Source organism: Plectropomus leopardus, chromosome 4 (assembly GCF_026936395.1).
Source record: "Plectropomus leopardus strain MGB_pleo_1.0 chromosome 4, ASM2693639v1, whole genome shotgun sequence".
In the NCBI taxonomy this organism is placed as follows: domain Eukaryota; kingdom Metazoa; phylum Chordata; class Actinopteri; order Perciformes; family Serranidae; genus Plectropomus; species Plectropomus leopardus.
The window spans coordinates 8732388-8753378 of NC_142179.1; the positions used below are offsets into that span (position 1 = coordinate 8732388).

The following is a 20991-nucleotide window of genomic DNA, read 5'->3' on the forward strand; positions in this document are numbered from 1 at the left end:
ATTCACACACCGAAAAAGACAAGAACATCTCAGAAATAAACCATCAAAAACACCCTTTATGATCTTTTGATCTTCTGATTTTTTTTATAAAAATAAAAAATTGGCATGTGATGTGCCTACGAAGAGCACAGTACAAGTAAAACCTGACTGTTTTATTATCTGTCTCCATCCAGGGCTGCACACACAGCAGCTTCGAGGATGCCAAGGCATACGGCTTCAAGAATAAGCTGATTATAGTGTCTGCAGAGACGGCTGGAAATGGTCTCTACAACTTCATCGTCCCTCTGCGCGCTTACTATCGGCCCAGGAAGGAGCTCAACCCCATAGTGCTGCTGCTGGACAACCCGTGAGAATTTTAACCATATTGTTTTGTTTTGGTTTTTTTGTCAAGGCTTTTTTATAGTCCCATAACATAATAAATAAAATATGACCATTTCGAATGTTCGGACTGTTGGCATGGATACATTCAATAGAGGGCTCTAAAGGGCAGCAGCCTCTTACAGATCTCCACTTCGTTCACATTTAATGCACTCCAGCTCCTCCAGCTGTTCTGTAGTGATTGTTTGTATAAATAACATTATTTAAATGCTATAATATCAACTCACATAACCTCTCCTAAAAAAACAATACAGCAGTCCTTTGGTCGTTTCTGGTTTGAACTTGTAGTTGCTTTGCCCGCATGATTTCCGGAGGTACTGATTCCTTTCATCCATATCAGAGGCTTTCAGATAACATACTCTAATATGGATAACATAAAAACAGCGAAAAGAAGGCTCTGTCCATGTCCATATATTTTATTGAGCACATACGCATAAATGAGCCCTTAATCCTACAAGAAAGTAACAGTCAGTACAAATCAGTTTCGTGATACTTCAGAAGCTTAAGTTGTTTTATGTAGAGGCCTACAACGCATTGATTTTCTCCAGATTGCTCAGCTCTATCTACACACAAAATTATGTACATATGACACATTAAATATGATATAGTGGACTTATAAACACAACTGATAAATCATTAGAAGTAGAAGAACTTTTTTTTTCCGATTGTGTAGTGTATTAGATCTTTATTCAGTCATTTCAGAGTTATAGATATAGGGGAAAAAAATCTGCTACTTAAATATAAAGCCTATTTCCAGAGTGCTTGCAGTGGAGCTGGTCATAATATCTTGAAGTATATGGGTTAACATAACCTCAAGATGAAGAAAAATATTAGTTTTACATTATTGATAAAAAGACGCTCTTTGTGCAGAAAACTCAACTGAAGTTCAAAAGATGTCTAAAGAAATGAATCTATGTGCCTGTTTGTGTGTTCGTGTGTATTTGCATTTGTATGCAGACGCATGTGGGCTTGAATTCGATTTTTTTTTTTTTTTTTTTACAATGCCAGTGCTTTATATGCTTGCAATTTAAGGCAAACGAATTGCTTTCAGTAGAGCATAGCTGGTACGACGGGTTAGCTTTGCTCCAAGATAAAGGAAAAAAGAAATAGCTTTTGCATAATTCATGAACAACACTTCTCTCCAACAAGAAAGTTAGTTTGTGTGTTTGGGTTTGTATACATTTATTTGTGTGTTGCAGTGATCCACAGTTGATTGATCTGATTCACTGTGAGTTTCATTAACTCTGGCCAAATCTTTATGGTCGCTGAGACAGATAAACTATACCGACAGAGAGCCAAGAAAGCCCTGGCTAGGTGACACCCTTTGGGGTTTCCATAGCAACCAGTGAAATCCTCCCATTAAATCTAAGAATTTAATCTATATTTCCCTCCTGTGGCCTAAAAAAAACATCAATTAATACAGTTCAGACGATATCTGCCCATGCACTGATCAACAAGCAAATTTCAGGAAATTACAGCAACAATGTCATAATCTGTCTCTGGGGTTTTACGGAGATAATTAGTGTGAGAAGCTCCTTCATAATGTTTCCTGTTTCCCTGCAGGCCAGACAACCATTTCTTAGAGGCCATTTGCTGCTTTCCAATGGTTTACTTCATGGCTGGAACTATCGATAAGTATGTGTTTGGATTATAAAAACCTGCTGATTTGATTACCTCATTCACTGGAAGTGTTCATCACAGTGGTTGTTTTCCCATTTTTGAAACAGCCACCAGCATCACAGCTTCAACACAACATGCATGCCTCGTGAATAAAATGCAGTCTAATATTTAGCAGCTGTTGGCAATCAAAAAATATAATTTCAGGGCGTATTAAAGGAGACATTAACCAGAAGACACCGTTAAAAATATCAAACAGCTATTGAATTTCCAGACATATTGCAGTGACTTTCTTATTACCACATATAGCTGTTAGACAGTGTCAGGTCAGGTCAAGATATTCCCAGCTCATTTTCACAGGAGTTTTGATGTTCCTTGAACATCAGCAATATAAAATATGTATTTTCATCAATCTTTGAGGTTATAAAAGAAAAGGCTGCTTCCTAGAATCAAGTGTTGCCATTAAGTAGAACAATTATACAGCAAGAAGACCACCAAAGACACCAAACTTTCAAAGCAGTTATCACACACCTGGATTATGTTGCACCAGCTTTTTGTAAATCTACCACTGAATTCATGCAGTGAGTCCTGGAGCTGGTTTCAGACTAGTGATTTACTAAATCAGGTCGCACCTTTAAATCTTAAAGGAATACTTCACCTATAAAATGACTTTTTATTATTTACTTTTCAATTTCTAACAATATGTTGCCTTGAATTCATGAAGAAAACTTTGTTTTTCTCGCATGCCTCTACAGTTAATGAAAAATCCCCAAAAGGCGAACAGTCATCATGAATGTCATGAATGGTGACCACATTTGGAAAATTGTCCAGTAAAATTCAAGTCTCATTTATCCAGTCATATGCCTAATGCCTTTCAGACACATGCATTTTTGCTTAAACATTGGGATTTAAAACATATGAGTGCATAGCAGCACATGTATTTGAACTAATAATAACAATAATAATAATAATAATAATAATAGATAGGACTTATATAGTGCTTTTATAAGTACTAAGATGCTTTACATGAAATGCTAAAGGAAAAGAAATACAAATTCAAAATAAAGAATACAACACAAACAAACACATAAAAAGAAAAGAATAAAAAACAAACTGTACCTAAAGTGCAGATCAAAAGAATTCAACATAAGACATAATGAGCACTTGATATAAAAATGGTCATTTTGGGAATGAAGTATTCTTTTAGGAGAGTTTAGTAAAGACTTCAGTAATATGTAATTTAAAGTCACTTCAGAATCCCAAAGTTGCAACACAACGTCCAAAAATAAGAGTTTTAGGGCAAAAACAATTATTACATTTAAATGTCAATACTTTAAAAAATATTTTTTATGCATGCTGACAAAGTAATACATATATATTTTCAGAGTTAGTAGTATTTGCAGTTAAATAAGCAGTGAATATTTCATTATGCTTGCCTAACCAGTACTATTTAGCATTTTCATAATTTAAGATGAATTCTGTTATATTCTTGAAAGTTAATTCAAAACACAAATATGAAATTGAAAGAAATTCTTGGAAATTGCACACTAAAGTAAATAATTCACATTTGTGAAAGCAGGTTGCATCATTGTTACGATAAACAAGTGGAGGTAATTTTTAACATATCGTTCGCTGTTGTTTTGTGAATGGCGCAGCTTGGACAACCTGCTGCAGTGCGGTATAATCTACGCCGACAACTTGGTGGTTGTGGACAAAGAGAGCACCATGAGCGCCGAGGAGGACTATATGGCAGACGCCAAGACCATCGTCAACGTGCAGACTATGTTCAGGTACCACAGAGAGAGTTTTACTGTGTAGAAACATACAGTTAGCCATTAGCGACTGTTTATGTTTGAGCTTCAACTTTTGGATTGAATTTGCACCAGACTCCACTTAATTAACTCCCTCATCTGATCTTTGCTGTGAAGTTAAAGTTGTTTTTTTACCAGAATGTTGAGTGAGTTCATGTTAAAGAAAAACTACAGTTTCCCGAAGTACTATTTTATTCAACAACCAAAATTAAAAGCATCTATCACTGACCCACGGGGTCTTCCCCTCAGCATAAAGGGTTTCATCTCTCCTCTGACACCTCTCTCTCTCTTTAATGTCCCCCTCGCTCAGGTTGTTCCCCAGTCTCAGCATCATCACCGAGCTCACACACCCGTCTAACATGAGGTTCATGCAGTTCAGAGCCAAGGACTGCTACTCACTCGCTCTCTCCAAACTGGAGAAGGTGAGCTGTCGAGATGGAGAAAACACTTTTTTAGACTTGTCCTCTCGTCTTCTTTGTGAATGTTTTCAAAGGACCGACCAGAGCTGGATTGTAGAATTTAATCTGTAGCGCTGCAATGTTTATAATTAGTCAAGATAAATCAATGTTTTCTTTCTCCTCTCACCCTTATTTATATTTGTACCGAATGACCTATGCCACATTTGACGGCATTCTGATATATATTTGTATCTGATAGAAGGACCTATTTTTAGTAGTAGCAGTAGTAGTATATGTAGTTGTATTAGTGCTACTAGTAGTAACAGCAGAGGTAGTAGAAGTCATAGTAGCAGAACTACTAGTACTAGTTTATTAGTAGAAGCAGTTTATTAGAAGCGGTGGTAGTAGTAGAAGACGTAATTGTAGCAGTTGAAGAAGTAGAGTTACTTTTACTAGTCGTTGTTGTGGTAGCAGTAATATTGCATCAGAAGCACCTTTCATGATCAGAAGTGATAAAACACAGAGAATTACTGCTTTAAAAAGACACCCTACAGCAAAAACCCTCAGTTGTGCATGAACACTAATGACCCTTAAAGGAAGTAATAGTTAATTGTATTTGAAACCTGAGACCCTTTTCCCCTTTACCATATATTAGCAAATATATACAGTATGATGGTATGAACACTGGTATACTACTGTAACCATAAACTTACATTTTGATCATAGTTGCTTTCTTTTTTCTGGATTTTTCATGTCTTATTTCTCCCTGCTGCAGTGATAGCTTTCAGCTCCAGCGCTTTTAAAAACTGCCTTAAATAACTAGTAAGATTTCAGAGGTGAAAAACAGCCTTTTCATTTTCAGTCTTCATGGAGACAGAACACATGAGCAATGGTTCAGAAAACATACAAGAAAAGGTGAGATTTTAATATCTGGTTGCTTTGCTCCTCATCTTTATTTTTGTTTGTTTCTGTCTGCAGATAGAGCGTGATAAGGGCTCCAACTTGGCCTTCATGTTCCGGCTGCCATTTGCTGCAGGCAGGGTGTTCAGTATCAGCATGTTGGATACACTGCTCTACCAGGTGGGATAACAGAGACTGACTTTAGGGGCTGAACATGAACACATCAAGATAGACATATGTGTATTTCATGCACACATTTTATTTTTTTCTGTGCAGCTACGTTACTTCAACGCAAGGTAGAGAGTAAGCTGAAAGGTTTCTGTATCCTGGAGGGTACAGATATTTGACAGGCTGTAGAGGGAGGGGCATTAAGTGCGTGAACTTAATAATAATAACGAGAAACACTGACATTCAATATTCAAAAAATATACTCTATACTTTATATAAAGTTGATGGCCATGACGTACATGTTGGGTTTTTTTATATTTATTATATTTTGGGGGGAATTTTGTTTCAGGAAAAAAAAAATTAAAATGATTTTTTATGTTTTTGTTGAAAAATGATGATTTGCATTATTACAACTTTGATAATTAGGCATTTAATGTCTGTATCCCAGAGGATACATTGCCCAGGTAATGGTATAAATCAGCAATAATCACTCACAGATATACTTATGTTTTTAGGCCTCTTCACTACAGCTAATCAATAATATAAAGGTGTGTGACTGCTGTTTATTTTTTATAGTTTTTCTACCTGATGGTTCATCATATTCAGAGGCTGCTATACCAAATTGCTTCACTGTGCCTGATAAATTCTCCACAACACTAGCCAAAACTATCCATAGCAGGTTATTTAAAGTGTAGGAACACCACAGTGAAGATGTAAGTACAAAAAAAGGAATTAATTGTTTTTATAAATTTCAGTAGGTCATTGTTTTTTTTAAAGTTTAGTTTTTTGTCAAGCATTTAAACCTTACTGTATGTAAGTAACCATTGTTCAGGTTCTTTTTTCACTTTTTAAAAAACTAATTATGCAAAAGTTAAAATAAAGTTACAAATTGTAACAAGTTAATTGTTAATAAATTGTTTTAGAAGTTGGCATATGAACTATTGAACAGAGAGATAAGTGTTGAATTTATACCTGAAACAGGCAATGTATCTCTCGGGAGATACAATTTGTAATTTGGAAACTAAAGGTCACATTTTGAAAAATGTCCACCGTTGATATGCTTCCTCTTAGAAGGGTTCGGTGCTATTAACTGGTCGCTACCTTTGTGAAACGTGCCAATCTCACCTGCACACTATTTTTGGGTTCTTACTTGCCCCTAAACATCCCAACCAAAGCAAAATAAGAAGAAAATAGAGGCAGAGGGCAGACTCTCTGGAGATAAATACACTGCCACACACTTTGAGTAGATCGTGAGTGACGATTGAGAGGACTTACATCTGTATGAGTTTATGCATAGTTTGTTTCATAATGTTTTGTTTTGTTTTAGGTGCATAGTCATAGTATACTATGCAGGATTTAATCACTTATGACCCACCAGAAGTGTGTAGTGGTGTTTTATCTCCAGAGACTCTGCCTGCATTTTCTATTTCCTTCTTCTTCACTGTGCGTGTCCCCCAACAGCACTCAGGAGAGGTCAGGACTTTATAAAAAGGTAGCGGCCAGGTGCTAGACTGTAAGCAGCAGGCATCTGAGAGACACAGCACTGAAAAAAACGCAAATATAGCGAGGTGAAATGCCAACTGACCATGAAAATAGGGTTGACTTTTCCTTTTACTTTGTGTGCTTAAAAACAATAACTGACAGTACTGCATAGTATACCTTCAAATTAAAAGTTTGGTGTCAAAAGTAAAAGTGGAAGCATTCCCTTTAGAGATAAGGTCCCAGATGAAAAGTCTCTAAAAGAAGATTCAAACAGATTCTCTAAAACATTAAACATTTTTACAGACCCATAAAAAGAGTTAATTGGGCAATAAAGTGAGCACAAAAGATTTATTGCAGGGACAATTGTCAATTCACATATTTGGTATATAAAGAAACTGTCTCTCCCCCGGCAGTCACCCAAAAAAAGTCATCAAAAATGGGGGCACATAAAACGGAAATTGAAGAAGTAATTCCTAGCCTGCAATGAACAAAACATATTTCTGTAATAAAACAATGTGGGAACATCTGATTGTTTTGTTTTTTTAATACTTAAACGGGCTTGATTTGCATAATATGTTGGGACAAATTAACACATAAATGTCTGACTCTACTTGCTGCATGAGTTGTTTGTTGCTTTGCTTGTTGACTCAAGTTCACCGCAGTAATTCTCTGTGTTTGGACAGTCGTTTGTTAAGGACTATATGATCGCTATAGCGAGGCTGCTCCTCGGTCTGGACACCACGCCCGGCTCTGGGTACCTGTGTGCTGTAAGTAAGACTGTTCATACTGCCAAGTCTTTGTCGTTCAATAAGTCGGTGCTTGTATTTACATGATTGTCATTGTTCGTCCTCAGATGAAGATCACAGAGGAGGACCTGTGGATCAGAACTTACGGCAGACTCTTCCAGAAGCTTTGTTCCTCCAGCGCTGAGATCCCCATCGGGATCTACCGCACCGAATCGCACATGTTCTCAACCTCAGAGGCAAGTTTAGTTTGAGCTGAATATCTGAGACCTCGGGTTCGGCTCCTGGTTTGGCTTAAACTGAGGCTCTGTTGCGACTTTAGCTTCCTACCTTCCATTATTTACCCTCTAATTTTGTGCTTTCTTCATTCCGTCTTTTTCACCGAACATCTTTTTAAAATGATTTCCTCACTTGCTTTGCATTTTTTTCTTCTATCTTTGATTTCTCTCCACCTTAAATGACTTTCCCTCATGATTACCGCTCATTCTCCAAGTTTTGGTCTTTTATCAGTTTAACATTTGTCTTTACTCTCCCTTCTTCTTTTTGGTTGTTTTTTAAGTGTTCTGAACTAGCTGCTTTTAATGCTCAACTCTTATTTTTCTTGTTCTTTTGTTTCCCCTTTTATGCATTTCTCGCTTCTATGTGTTTTATGCCAAGCAGAAGAAGGAAATTAACATTTTTGTCCTGAATACCTCGAGTTTCTATCTATTCCCAAGAGAAAGTCCCTATTGCTTTTATTTTTCAGACGCTAGAAGGAATTAATTAAAATCTAAATAATATTTGCAGGTTACTTAAGTGGCTCGTATTAGAGACAAACTCACCAGCAACAAACTTTAAATCTACCATAGTGTTAATTTCCCACCATTTCAACAGAAATTAACAGAATAGTAAATGCATATTTACTATTTCCTGTGCTGAATTTTGAGGCTTTGGATGGTTTTGCTCGCTTTGGATGGCCTCATCTTTCATTGCGTCTCTTTTTGTTTGGATGTCTGTTTGTCCGTTTCAGTGCAAGGACAGTAACGCACAGGTAAGATCCAAACATGCTTGTTTTTTTAATTTGGATATATCTGTCACCTTTTGGCCGAAAGCGCACGACGACGAAAAATACCTTACTGGCATTTTTCTGGCATTTAATAATATGTATAATCATCACATTAGGCACCTAAAATTGCACTTATAAAGGTATTAAAGATGGAAAGTTTGCTTTAATTGTGATGCAGCCTGTTGTTTTCTTTAAAGGATGAAAGAAAAGTAACAGAACATTCAATCCTACGCAAAAACATTCACATATTATATCCAGTATTAACTCTGCCGCCCTGCTTTCAGTCTCAGGTGTCCATCAACATGCAGCAGGGCGAGGAGCATCGTGAGCGTGGAGAGTCCTGGAAGGAAAAGACGGCCCACAGAAACTCCACAACGAGCGACCAGTCGGAGCACCCGCTGCTGAGAAAGAAGAGCATGCAGTGGGCAAGACGGCTGAGCAGGAAGACGACCAAACCCTCCAGCAGAGCGGAGCGTATCTCTCAGCAGAGACTCAACCTGTACCGACGCTCCGAGCGGCAGGAGCTGTCCGAGCTGGTCAAGAATCGCATGAAGCACCTGGGCCTGCCCACCGTGGGATACGGTGAGTGGATCAGCTGATGGCATGACATTTAGAGAAGTGATAGTCTTTGTTTTGTTGTGTAGAAGTTGACTAGAAGTTTATTCAGTGAAATAGTTTTTGATATTTAGTTTTTTATTAACAACTTTTTCTTAAGGATTTTTATATATTTGCATTTCATGTGTAATTCTTTAATCATGATTAGTGCTTGACAATGAAAAACAATGCAAATGATGATGTTTTTTGCAGATTGGAGTCACAGTTCTATTAACATTTCTTTAAGGCCTCAGCAGCAGGAGGCAGAAATAATTAAACTGGTTGAGTTAAACTTTTGTGGGTAGAGCATAAGAATCTCAGTTGTAAGGTTAGAAGATGAAAGAAAAACTAAAATGGTGCTTTTTATATTCATGATCATAGTCATGGAAGGTCAGCAGGCTGTGTTTGAGCTTGAATCTAGGTCAGTTAGCTAATCTACATAAATTGTTTTAGCTACTGTAGTTGTTTCTTAAGTAGCAATGATGTGTGGAAGATGAAGAAACCTCCACTGACACCGACTTGGTTGCATAAGAATCAATTTATTACAACAAAGTTCAGCATCCACCAGGCACCATGGTCTGCCTGGGAGAGGATTCGGGATCAATGCGAATCTCTCTATCTTACAGCTCATGCAAGTCTCTTATATAGGTACAGGCATCAATACATTTGTCAGTAAAGCAGCTTCTCACCTGCTGTGATCAATCACAAGACCCCACAAATATCTCCTTTTATGAAAGGAGCCTCATTCCATGTTACTTTTAGCCTGGCGCCAGTATTTTGCACACTTGGCTCCCAGGTCTAACCATCCCTAGACCTTTGACCTCGAGGCCTCCTTGCCTAACCGAAATAAGAACCTTAAGAAACTGAGCATAATACACCTCACTACAAAAGTCCTCATTGTATGAAGCCTGAGATAAAACACATAAATTGCATAACCCGTTTGTAAGACATTATGGGTACTATTTTGATAAACAAAAGTTTACATTTGTTTTGTTGTTTTTTAAAAATACTTGTGTATTGAATCGTATCTTTGAGGCATAAAGTCATCTGCCTAAAGCTTCTGTTTGAGATATGAGCATCAGTAGTGCCTGGAGTTGTGGAAAATCAACACACACAATTTCATTTTCGTGTGTAATAGCTGCTCTCTGACCATCTGTCCCTTTCAATGAGCTTCACTTAGATGAGTCAACTGTAAGTTAACTATGGGCTGCAGGAGGCCATATTTGCATTAATATGTGATTTATGCAGCTATAAAGCGTTAAAGAGGCAAACCACATCATTTAGTTCTATCTTATCCTTCATAATATTGCATTATTTAGATCATTAGCCATGTTAGCTCTCCTTAGGTTGCATTCATCAACCCAAAAAAGAGCCTAAACTACTCTTTGAATAGCATCAACTCCAAGCATAAAAATCTATATCATTTTCACTTAGTAGAAAAAGTGTGTAGATCAGGTGATTCTTTTGCTCCGACCGCTCTCAACCAATTTAATTATTTCAGCTGTGAGGGCAGCGTTTTTTTGAAACGCTCCAATCTGTGTTCCGGTCATTTTTATCTCATCTTTCTTCCAATTAAGACGTGTTTCTGTGGGTCTTAATGGTACAGTTCATTGACATTGCACCGCATTGTCATCAACCATCAGAAAAGCTCATTTTTTCTCATCAGTTTCACACTCATCAAACTCTTCTCCCATTTGTCATCACCATCACACCTACACACCACTCCACAGTCACAGTCATCCCAACATGTGGATGTGAACACGTCATGCATGGGAGATGCAGGAGCACCAAACTCTCGTTTCAATTGCACTTGACCACAGACTGCAATTGCCTGCACTCTTTATCTGCTCACCTCTGTGCTTTCTTTCAGTTTCTTCTCTCCTCGCAGCTTCACGCTTCTACGCAAAAGCAGAATCATGCTCCAGATGTGATGCTAAATATTATGTAACGTGTCAATTGAATACATTTCAGGAAGAACCCCAAAAGCTCCAGACCGTCTTATGAACCACGAATGTCAGTGAGGATTATTGCAACAGGATCATAACGTGACAGATGAATAATTTGGAAGTGATTCTGTGCACACCAATGCATGGCTTCTTTGCATCGCTCTCACCTTTTTTAAAAGTTCTTTTTTAAAATCTGCAAATGCATTCGCTGTCTGCCTGATTTTTTTCTTTTTCTTGTTTTCCCCCCCTCCTCCTCTGTTCCCCTCCTCCTCTCTCTGTCTCTGTCTGACTCCTCTGTCTTCCCTCCTTTGGCTTGTAGAGGATGTTTCTAATCTCACTGCGAGCGATGTCATGAATCGAGTAAATCTAGGATATTTGCAAGGTAAATTTGTGTGCTGTTTACAACTCATTTACAACATGTGAGTGGTTCCATCTTGTAGAGAAAGGAGTTTGTCCTTTCACCAGCATCCATTGAAGATTAGTGCACTGAATTTATCCACAGAACTAGATATAAAATGTTTGGTTTTTTTTTTTATCTTTTTTGCTTGATTTCAAAATTTTTAGTTAATTACATATAAACAAATCAGGACATTGAAGTTAACAGTGAATGCCGTTCCTTAGAGTTGCAGGACATTTCAGAGCACCCGTATACAGAGGGGACCAGGCCGTCAGGTTAGCTGGTTGATCAGTACTGCAACTTTACTGCATGAGTGTGTGTGCGTGTATACGTGTGTGTGAGTGTGTGTGTTCTGCCAGAATGGGTGGTAGATCAGCAGCCAATCTCTCACTATCTCGCTCTACTATCTCTGTCTCTCTACCTGGTCTTTTCTGCATTGTGTTCCCGTGAGGTGACATCCCAAATAGAGTACTGCAGGGCATCAGAGTATGGCTTTAAGAGTGGAGCGGAACGCATTATGTCTGTGGATGGAAGGTTAGATGTACACTTAAAATATTTACATTAGATATATATTAAGGATAATGTGTATCAGAGATGTCCTGATGTAGGAAATAAAGAGCCAAGTGGAGGAAATGCCACCTCGTCTCTTATTTCCATTTATCAGGACAGTTCAAAGTGTGTTTTCATACTTATACCATGGCCACGTAACCAGAATAGCAGCGTTTTAAACTGAAGTTCATGTCTTACAGTTTGTTCGAAGTTAGTTTGAAGTTCCAGTGTATAAGATTTAGGGAAATTAAGTGGCGTCTAACAGTGAGGATTGTAGATTGCAACCAGCTAAAACTTAGATTTCCTTCAGTGTTCATTGTTTTTTTTACCAGGAGCCAAATTATCCCAGAAGTCTTTCTCTTTTTAAAAAACAGACCAGGGGATTAAAACAGGTAAAAACACTGAATAAAGCAGTTTGAATCAGTGTGTCTCTCACGCTGTTTGCTATGTTGGAGACGAGCCAGTAGGCCAAAACCTTCTCTGATAACTTAAGATCCAGACGTTCGGGAGGTTTTTACAAGGAGGTGAATTATGCACAGAGGTCTCTCCCTCTCCAAAACAAAGGACCTAAAGTAGTTTGCAGAGAGGCTGCGAACGTCAGTAGACGAGATCCAGCTCCCTCCCTCTGTAGATATAAATGGCTCATTCTAAGGTAATGAAATACAATGATACTAATGTTCAGGTGATTATACATCAATGAAAACATCCTTAATTTATTCAATTTCTGCCTATATAAGCCCCTAAATCCTACACTCTGGACCTTTAACATGATAGCGATAACAATAGGGTATGCAATTTGATATCTTTTTTTATTTATTTTTTTTCACTTCATTCAATACAAATCATATGAATGATCATATGATGATGAAGTTTTCAGATGCATAAAATGCTACCAGACACCACAAGCTTGTACAGCAATGATTGAATGAATGTCTGCATAAATAATTTTTATTTTGGTGACATACATCTTGAAATTAAAAAAAAGATTATTTCACACAAGTCAATAACTGTAAAAGCAACAGGCTCAAACCCAAGACTTATTTTTGCATGTCCTATATCAACCAAAGGATAACCCAGAATATCAGCAATATCAAAGAAAGAAAATAAATGTTTTGGTGGCATCTCCGCATAATGAAAATCCAACTTTCTCAAACACACTGAGCTCGACTTCACCACATCATAGACATATTGCATTAAATCAAAGACCACTTTTGGTGTATATGGGAGCAAAACCGCAGAAATAGTATTTTTTAATGTATTTTTTAATTTTAATTTTTAACTTTTAAATAATTTAAAAGTGGACAACAAAGGATCAAATTCATATATTGTTTGACTGTAGAAGTTTCAGTAATTATTGATTCTGGGTTATTTCAGTTGAGGTGACTGAGGTGTTGACCATTTTTATTTCTTACCTGTTACCTGACTTTTTGCCTTTGGTCTGGTCAGTCAGAGGTTAGTGATTGTCTTTTCCTGCTGGCTATGTATGAAAACAAACACCCCTACCGCTTTGAAACTTGAGCAAACTGGCTTGATTTCTTTAACAAAAAAAAGGGAAAAGAAAATAGGCAACTAAAGAAAAAATCAATTAAATTATTTGCAAGAAATTTGTAAAAAAAAAAAAAAATAGTACATGAAATTTATGTGGAAATGTGTTTAAAAATATTTTTAAAAAATGTAAAAAAAGAAATGGAAGTGACTTAGAAAAAGAGCTGAAAAATTAATGCAATTTTGTAACACAACTTTAAATATGTAATTTTTTGTTTTTTCCTTGCTTTTTTCTTTTTTCTATACAGTTTTCCCTATCTTTTTAAAGATAATTTTCTAAATCTACTAATTTCTTGCAGTTTGTTGAACATTTCTCACCAAGTTGCTCATAGCCTTTTTCCCATGAATTTGAAAAAAACTGCACCAATTTGCTTAGGATTCAAAGGTTTAAATACATGTTATTCCAGATTTTTAACGGGTAAAACAACAGCCACAAAAATAAGAACCACCACTGACCTCATACTGTCTACACTGTGTATGTCAGGTTTCTTTATTTCCAACTGCTCACTAATCAGAAATTAGGATTTCCTGTGGCCATGGTATAATCCATATAAATACTCAGAATAGTCTGCAATAACAAAGTGTGGATTAAAAGAGAAAACAAATTGGTACAGTCCTCAATAACACCACTCACATAAAACCTGCAAACATATTTTCTCGCCGCTTACAGATCATATTTTCCTATGATAGAATAAATGAAACAGTTTCCGATGAGAGGTCGACCTCTTCCACTCTCACATTCCCAATGTGTTCTGCTTCACTCTCAGTTTGGTTTCGAGTCGCTCTGCGTTTGGTCCAGTCTGACGGATGCTGGAGCATGTCTCTCTGTGTCTGTGTCACATGTCACTCTGGGTGGGGGTTGTCGGGGCTGAGTGTTGTCCGTTGGCATGGCAACCTGCCGCCTTGGTCCCGTGTGGAATGCGCAGGAGTAACAAGAAAAAAAAAAAAAAAAAAGGGAATGCGATGGAGATCAATCTGTTGCGAAGCCGCGGACGCTGTCTGCATGTTGGCTCTGCTCTGAAGCTGCGCATGGTGGTGCTGTTTCAGTCAGCAGGCAGCATGGGCCTCCCCTTGTTCCACAAAGTGCCCTGTCAGTAACGGTTAGCCCTTCTCTCTCTTCCACCCCGCCTGGCTTTATAAAGGGCCACAAGCAGGTGGGTTGTCATGGAAGCACATGTGCCCTCCTTTCCCTTCCTCCGTCCATCACGCAACGCAAGTAGGAGCCGCCTCCAGAGAGCACGCAACACTCACATACAGACAGCATACATGACACAAACTGATGTACACACTCAGTGATATGACTCATCAGGGGAATGAATAATGAATCAGTTTACTCTTATTGATTCCTAATAAAATATAAGTCCTCCATAGTGGCAAACAGTTTCAATGGTTAGCTTAACGTTATTGTGGAAGCAGTTAAAAATGTTGTTACAACTGTTGATGATTACTGTTTTTGTGGGTTCCCGCGGTCATGGAAAACCTGGAAAGGTCAAGTGTTAAAAATCATTTAAAGTTTTAGAAAAGTTGGGGTGCCTGGTGGTTTTCATGCTCACACTGTCCTGTCAATTAAAGGCAACAAAAGCCCCCAAAAATAATCTTTAAAAAAAGAAAAAAGTTTTAGAAAAGTCATGCAGTTTTGTTGCATGTAGTGAATTATGTAGCGTAAACTTAAACATCATGTAGCTCTTACATGTGCCGATGTGTGACAACCGCAGACTGTGTTATAAAGTTGGATGACGCGTCCCCACTTACCCCCGCTATGCTCAGGTGAGGCTAAAATGTTCGGGATACGAGCGCTGCCATCTTGTGCTGGTGAAGTCTTCCACTTCCCGCCAAAACACCCGTCCAACCAATCGTGAGCAGCCTCATTGAATGTGAGTGCGTGGATTGGCTGTCACAGCTGTCAATCATGATGGAAAATCCCCTTTTTGTAGACTTGAAGAACTTGTTAAATAACTTACATAAAAATTTTTACTTGATCAAACATCAGTTTGATGAGAACTGCATTCAGCGACAGAAACTATCTTTGGGAAAACTTTATTTGGCGTTTACTTTGAGGTTTTAGTTTGGCCCATTCACTAACATGAAGGGGCGGGCCTTATGACCTTTACTGCAGCCAGACACCAGGGGGCGATCAAGATTAAAAAGCTACACTGGGGGATCTGTCATGTCGTCCATCTTTATATACAGTCTATGGTGACAACCTTTTGTTTACCATCACACACGTTTTTTCATTTTCTCCCCACAATCCTTCTCTCCCTTCCTGTATTCTGGGTTTCTGATATTACGTTTGAGTGGAGTTTGAATCTTATAGGATTTAAAAATTAAAAATAAAAATGCCTGTTAAGTTTGACAACTCTAGGCAAGTTATGGTTCCTTTAAAAATCATAGAAAAGTTTTGAAATGTTGTCCATGAAAATGTGTGGAAACAGTGTTTAAACTTTTATTCATAAATTATTAACCACTAACTGTTATAAAGCTATACATTTTACAAAGAGTGAATTAAGCAATTTATCAATTTATATGCAGTAGATAAAACTAGGGATTATTAAACAAAATAAAAAAAATAATTTAAAAAAATCCTTAAACCACATTTAAAATCATTTAATTTAATATTGGTTGAAAAAAAATAGGTAGGTAATTTTCTGAAATCTAGATAAAACAATAGATTATTACATGAACTAACAACACTGCCTGGTTTAAAATGAAATTTTTCTCTTCTTTTTTTTATTTTTAAGCTTCATAGCCAAGTTTAAATGTCTTTATATTATTAGAAAAATAGTAAAATGTAATAAGTTGCTTGAATTACTTTGAAGTAATTAACATAGGCTGGAGAGAAAAGTCAGCATAGTATAGTATCATGATATTTTGCAATGTTATATCGATACACCTATGCCAAGCTTACATTTTTTTAATTACATAAATTATTAACACTGCAAATACAATTAAATCTTTGGAAGCGTGCGACATTGATAAAATAAGTTGCTTTTACACTCCACCAGATACATTTTGAGGTAATATGAAGGACTTAAGTGAGATGAATGTATTGAAAACTTTTTTTTAATATCCTTTAAGATAAAACTGATTCTGACAAAGATTTCCTTTTGGGAGACACTTTGCTACTGAAAAAAGGTAAAACTTTGAATTGTATCATTATAAATTGTATTGCAATACTAATCATTTTCCAAAACGTTTAAACTGGCCATGATATCGTATTGTGACTCAGGTGTCATGATAATATTGTATTGTGGGACCCAACTACTAAATTTTTCTAATCTGTTTCTCGACACTGACTAGGTTTGAGGCGATTTAAAACCCCCAAATATTGAAATCAGTGTCAGTGTCAGTCTCAAAAATCTGGTGCTGGGCGAGCTTTAGTCGAAATGCTAGCTGAATGAAATGCAAAAAAAAGAAAAGATAATGATAACTGGAAATTCAGCCATTTATTTCCATTTAACATTGTATTGTGAATTTAATTTATAAACTCCTTTATCGCACTGTAATTTGAAAAGAGTTCAATTATAATTTTTAACAGTTGTAACAACAATCTCTTTTATTAAGAGCCAAACTTGAGGTGAAGCGTCCCCCACTCTCGCTCTGATACTGTTCGTGGGTCACTTTGCCCGTACTGAAACGTTGAAGATGAGGGAGTGTCATATTTTCAGTGGTTAGAGGGCTCATTTCCTGGCTGATGTACTATATAATGGAGGAGGACGAGGGAGGGCTCCAGAGCAGCTCTGAAGGTCTCCTCTTGTCTCTTTTTCCAGACGAGATGAACGACCACCAGAACACGCTGTCCTACGTCCTCATCAATCCTCCTCCTGACACCATGCTGGAGCTCAACGACATTGTGTAAGAACACCTACATTATCGTTTTCCCTTTTGTCCGACAGTAGGGTATATGCAGGAATCTTGAGATAAATTAATACCTTTTTTTAGGGCCTTTTGTGTATTGAAAGACATCATCCTCAAAAAGGTATAAAAATGTCGTAGAAGCTAGTATGTGTTGGAAAAAGTCATGAAGAAATGTCAGATTATAGGATGCCATTTAAGTCGGTCATTTTTTCAATATGCGTTATTATGCTGTTTTCTAAAGTACTTTGCTATGGCGTGTTTCTGCACGCTATTTTATGCTGTTTTCAAGTGTTTTCAGCGTTTTTTGGGACATGTCATGTCATTTTGGTATTTTTAGCCTTACTATAACCTTGTCCTTTTCGGTCATTTTATCAACATGCGTTATGATGGTGTTTTTGGCCGTTTTTTCAACATATTTGCTATGGCGTGTCTCTGCGTGCTATTCTATTCTATTTTGAGGTGTTTCCAGCTGTTTTCGGGATGTCTCATATTTTGGTATTTTTAGCCTTACCCTTTTCGGTCATTTTATCAACATGCGTTATGATGGTGTTTTTGGCCATTTTTTCAACTTATTTGCGTGTCTCTGCACGCTATTTTATGCTGTTTTCAAGTGTTTTCAGCGTTTTTTGGGACATGTCATATTTTGACATTTTTAACCTTACTATAGCCTTGCCCTTTTCGGTCATTTTTTCAACATGCGTTATAATGGTGTTTTTGGCTGTATTTTCAACTTGCTTTGCTATGGTGTATCTCGGCACGCTATTTTATGCTGTTTCCGAGTGTTTTCAACGTTTTTTGGGACGTGTCATATTTTGACATTTTTAGCCTTACTATAGCCTTGCCCTTTTCGGTCATTTTTTTCAACATGTGTTATTAAGTTGTTTTTGGCTGTATTTTCAACTTACTTTGCTATGGTGTATCTCGGCACGCTATTTAATGCTGTTTTAAAGTGTTTCCAGCTGTTTTCAGGATGTGTCATATTTCGACATTTTTAGCCTTACTATAGCCTTGCCCTTTTCGGTAATTTTTTTCAACATGCGTTATTACGGTGTTTTGGGCTGTTTCTTCAACTCACTTTGCTATGGCGTGTTTCTGCACGCTATTTTATGCTGTTTTCAAGTGTTTTCAGGTTTTTTTTTGGACGTGTCATATTTTGACATTTTCAGCCTTACTATAGCCTTGCCCTTTTCGGTCATTTTTTTCAACATGCGTTATTATGGTGTTTTTTGTTGTTTTTTCGGCTTACTTTGCTATGGCGTGTTTCTGCACGCTATTTTATGCTGTTTTAAAGTGTTTCCAACTGTTTTCGGGACGTGTCATATTTTGACATTTTCAGCCTCATTATAGCCTTGCCCCTTTTGGTCATTTATTCAAAATGCGTTATTACGTTGTTTTTGGCTGTATTTTCAACTTACTTTGCTATGGTGTGTCTCTGCACGCTATTTTATGCTGTTTTCAAGTATTTTCAGCATTTTTTGGGATGTGTCATATTTTGACATTTTTAGCCTTACTATAGCCTTACTGTTTTTGGTCAATTTTTTCAACATGCATTATTATGGTGTTTTTGGTTGTTTTTTCAGCTTACTTTGCTATAGCGTTTTTCTGCACGCTATTTTATGCTGTTTTAAAGGGTTTTCAGGTTTTTTTGGGAAGTGTCATATTTTAACCTTTTCAGCCTTACTATAGCCTTGCCCTTTTCGGTCATTTTTTTCAACATGCGTTATTATGGTGTTTTTTGTTGTTTTTTCGGCTTACTTTGCTATGGCGTGTTTCTGCACGCTATTTTATGCTGTTTTCAAGTGTTTTCAGCATTTTTTCGGATGTGTCATATTTTGACATTTTTAGCCTTACTATAGCCTTGCCCTTTTCGGTCATTTTTTTCAACATGCGTTATTACGTTGTTTTTGACTGTATTTTCAACTTACTTTGCTATGGTGTATCTCGGCACGCTATTTTATGCTGTTTTCAAGGGTTTTCAGTTTTTTTTGGGACGTGTCATATTTTGACATTTTTAGCCTTACTATAGCCTTGCTCTTTTCGGTCATTTTTTTCAACATGCGTTATTATGGTATTTTTGGTTGTTTTTTCAGCTTACTTTGCTATGGCGCATTTCTGCACGCTATTTTATACTGTTTTCAAGTGTTTTCAGCATTTTTTGGGATGTGTCATATTTTGACATTTATAGCCTTACTATAGCCTTGCTGTTTTCGGTCATTTTTTTCAACATGCGTTATTACGTTGTTTTTGGCTGTATTTTCAACTTACTTTGCTATGGTGTATCTCTGCACGCTATTTTATGCTGTTTTCAAGTGTTTTTTCAGCGTTTTTTGGAATGTGTCATATTTTGACATTTTTAGCCTTACTATAGCCTTGCCCTTTTCGGTCATTTTTTTCAACATGCGTTATTACGTTGTTTTTGACTGTATTTTCAACTTACTTTGCTATGGCGTGTTTCTGCACGCTATTTTATGCTGTTTTCAAGTGTTTTCAGCGTTTTTTGGGATGTGTCATATTTTGATATTTTTAGCATTACTATAGCCTTGCTGTTTTCGGTAATTTTTTTCAACATGTGTTATTACGGTGTTTTGGGCTGTTTCTTCAACTTACTTTGCTATGGCGTGTTTCTGCACACTATTTTATGCTGTTTTCAAGTGTTTTCAAGTGTTTTCAGCGTTTTTTGGGATGTGTCATATTTTGACATTTTTAGCCTTACTATAGCCTTGCCCTTTTCGGTCATTTTTTTCAACATGCGTTATTATGGTGTTTTTTGTTGTTTTTTCGGCTTACTTTGCTATGGCGTGTTTCTGCACGCTATTTTATGCTGTTTTAAAGGGTTTTCAGGTTTTTTTGGGAAGTGTCATATTTTAACCTTTTCAGCCTTACTATAGCCTTGCCCTTTTCGGTCATTTTTTTCAACATGCGTTATTATGGTGTTTTTTGTTGTTTTTTCGGCTTACTTTGCTATGGCGTGTTTCTGCACGCTATTTTATGCTGTTTTCAAGTGTTTTCAGCATTTTTCGGGATGTGTCATATTTTGACATTTTTAGCCTTACTATAGCCTTGCCCTTTTCGGTCATTTTTTTCAACATGCGTTATTATGGTATTTTTGCTTGTTTTTTCAGCTTACTTTGCTATGGCGTGTTTCTGCACGCTATTTTATACTGTTTTAAAGTGTTTCCAACTGTTTTCAGGATGTGTCATATTTCGACATTTTTAGCCTTACTATAGCCTTGCCCTTTTCGGTCATTTTTTTCAACATGCGTTATTACGTTGTTTTTGGCTGTATTTTCAACTTACTTTGCTATGGTGTGTCTCTGCACGCTATTTTATGCTGTTTTCAAGTGTTTTCAGCATTTTTTGGGATGTGTCATATTTTGACATTTTTAGCCTTACTATAGCCTTACTGTTTTTGGTCAATTTTTTCAACATGCATTATTATGGTGTTTTTGGTTGTTTTTTCAGCTTACTTTGCTATAGCGTTTTTCTGCACGCTATTTTATGCTGTTTTAAAGGGTTTTCAGGTTTTTTTGGGAAGTGCCATATTTTAACCTTTTCAGCCTTAC

The 20991-nt window shown here is 36.9% G+C and overlaps 1 protein-coding gene across 13 annotated transcripts in view; it reads left to right on the forward strand.

Moving 5' to 3' along the window:
* The window catches only part of kcnt1b (potassium sodium-activated channel subfamily T member 1b), a 123334-nt gene that overhangs the window by 81183 nt on the left and 21160 nt on the right, over nucleotides 1–20991 (forward strand). For 5 of the 13 annotated variants that reach the window (XM_088076470.1, XM_088076468.1, XM_088076471.1 and 2 more), the window contains 12 exons: nucleotides 174–346; nucleotides 1942–2013; nucleotides 3651–3785; nucleotides 4117–4228; nucleotides 5183–5284; nucleotides 7438–7521; nucleotides 7608–7736; nucleotides 8507–8527; nucleotides 8827–9124; nucleotides 11402–11464; nucleotides 11704–11754; nucleotides 17341–17425. In XM_088076470.1, coding sequence (XP_087932596.1) covers nucleotides 174–346; nucleotides 1942–2013; nucleotides 3651–3785; nucleotides 4117–4228; nucleotides 5183–5284; nucleotides 7438–7521; nucleotides 7608–7736; nucleotides 8507–8527; nucleotides 8827–9124; nucleotides 11402–11464; nucleotides 11704–11754; nucleotides 17341–17425 — 1325 coding nt within the window. Of the gene's footprint in view, nucleotides 1–173; nucleotides 347–1941; nucleotides 2014–3650; nucleotides 3786–4116; nucleotides 4229–5182; nucleotides 5285–7437; nucleotides 7522–7607; nucleotides 7737–8506; nucleotides 8528–8826; nucleotides 9125–11401; nucleotides 11465–11703; nucleotides 11755–17340; nucleotides 17430–20991 lie in introns of those variants that run through there. The other 8 variants (XM_088076479.1, XM_088076482.1, XM_088076472.1 and 5 more) reach the window with 7 other exon arrangements.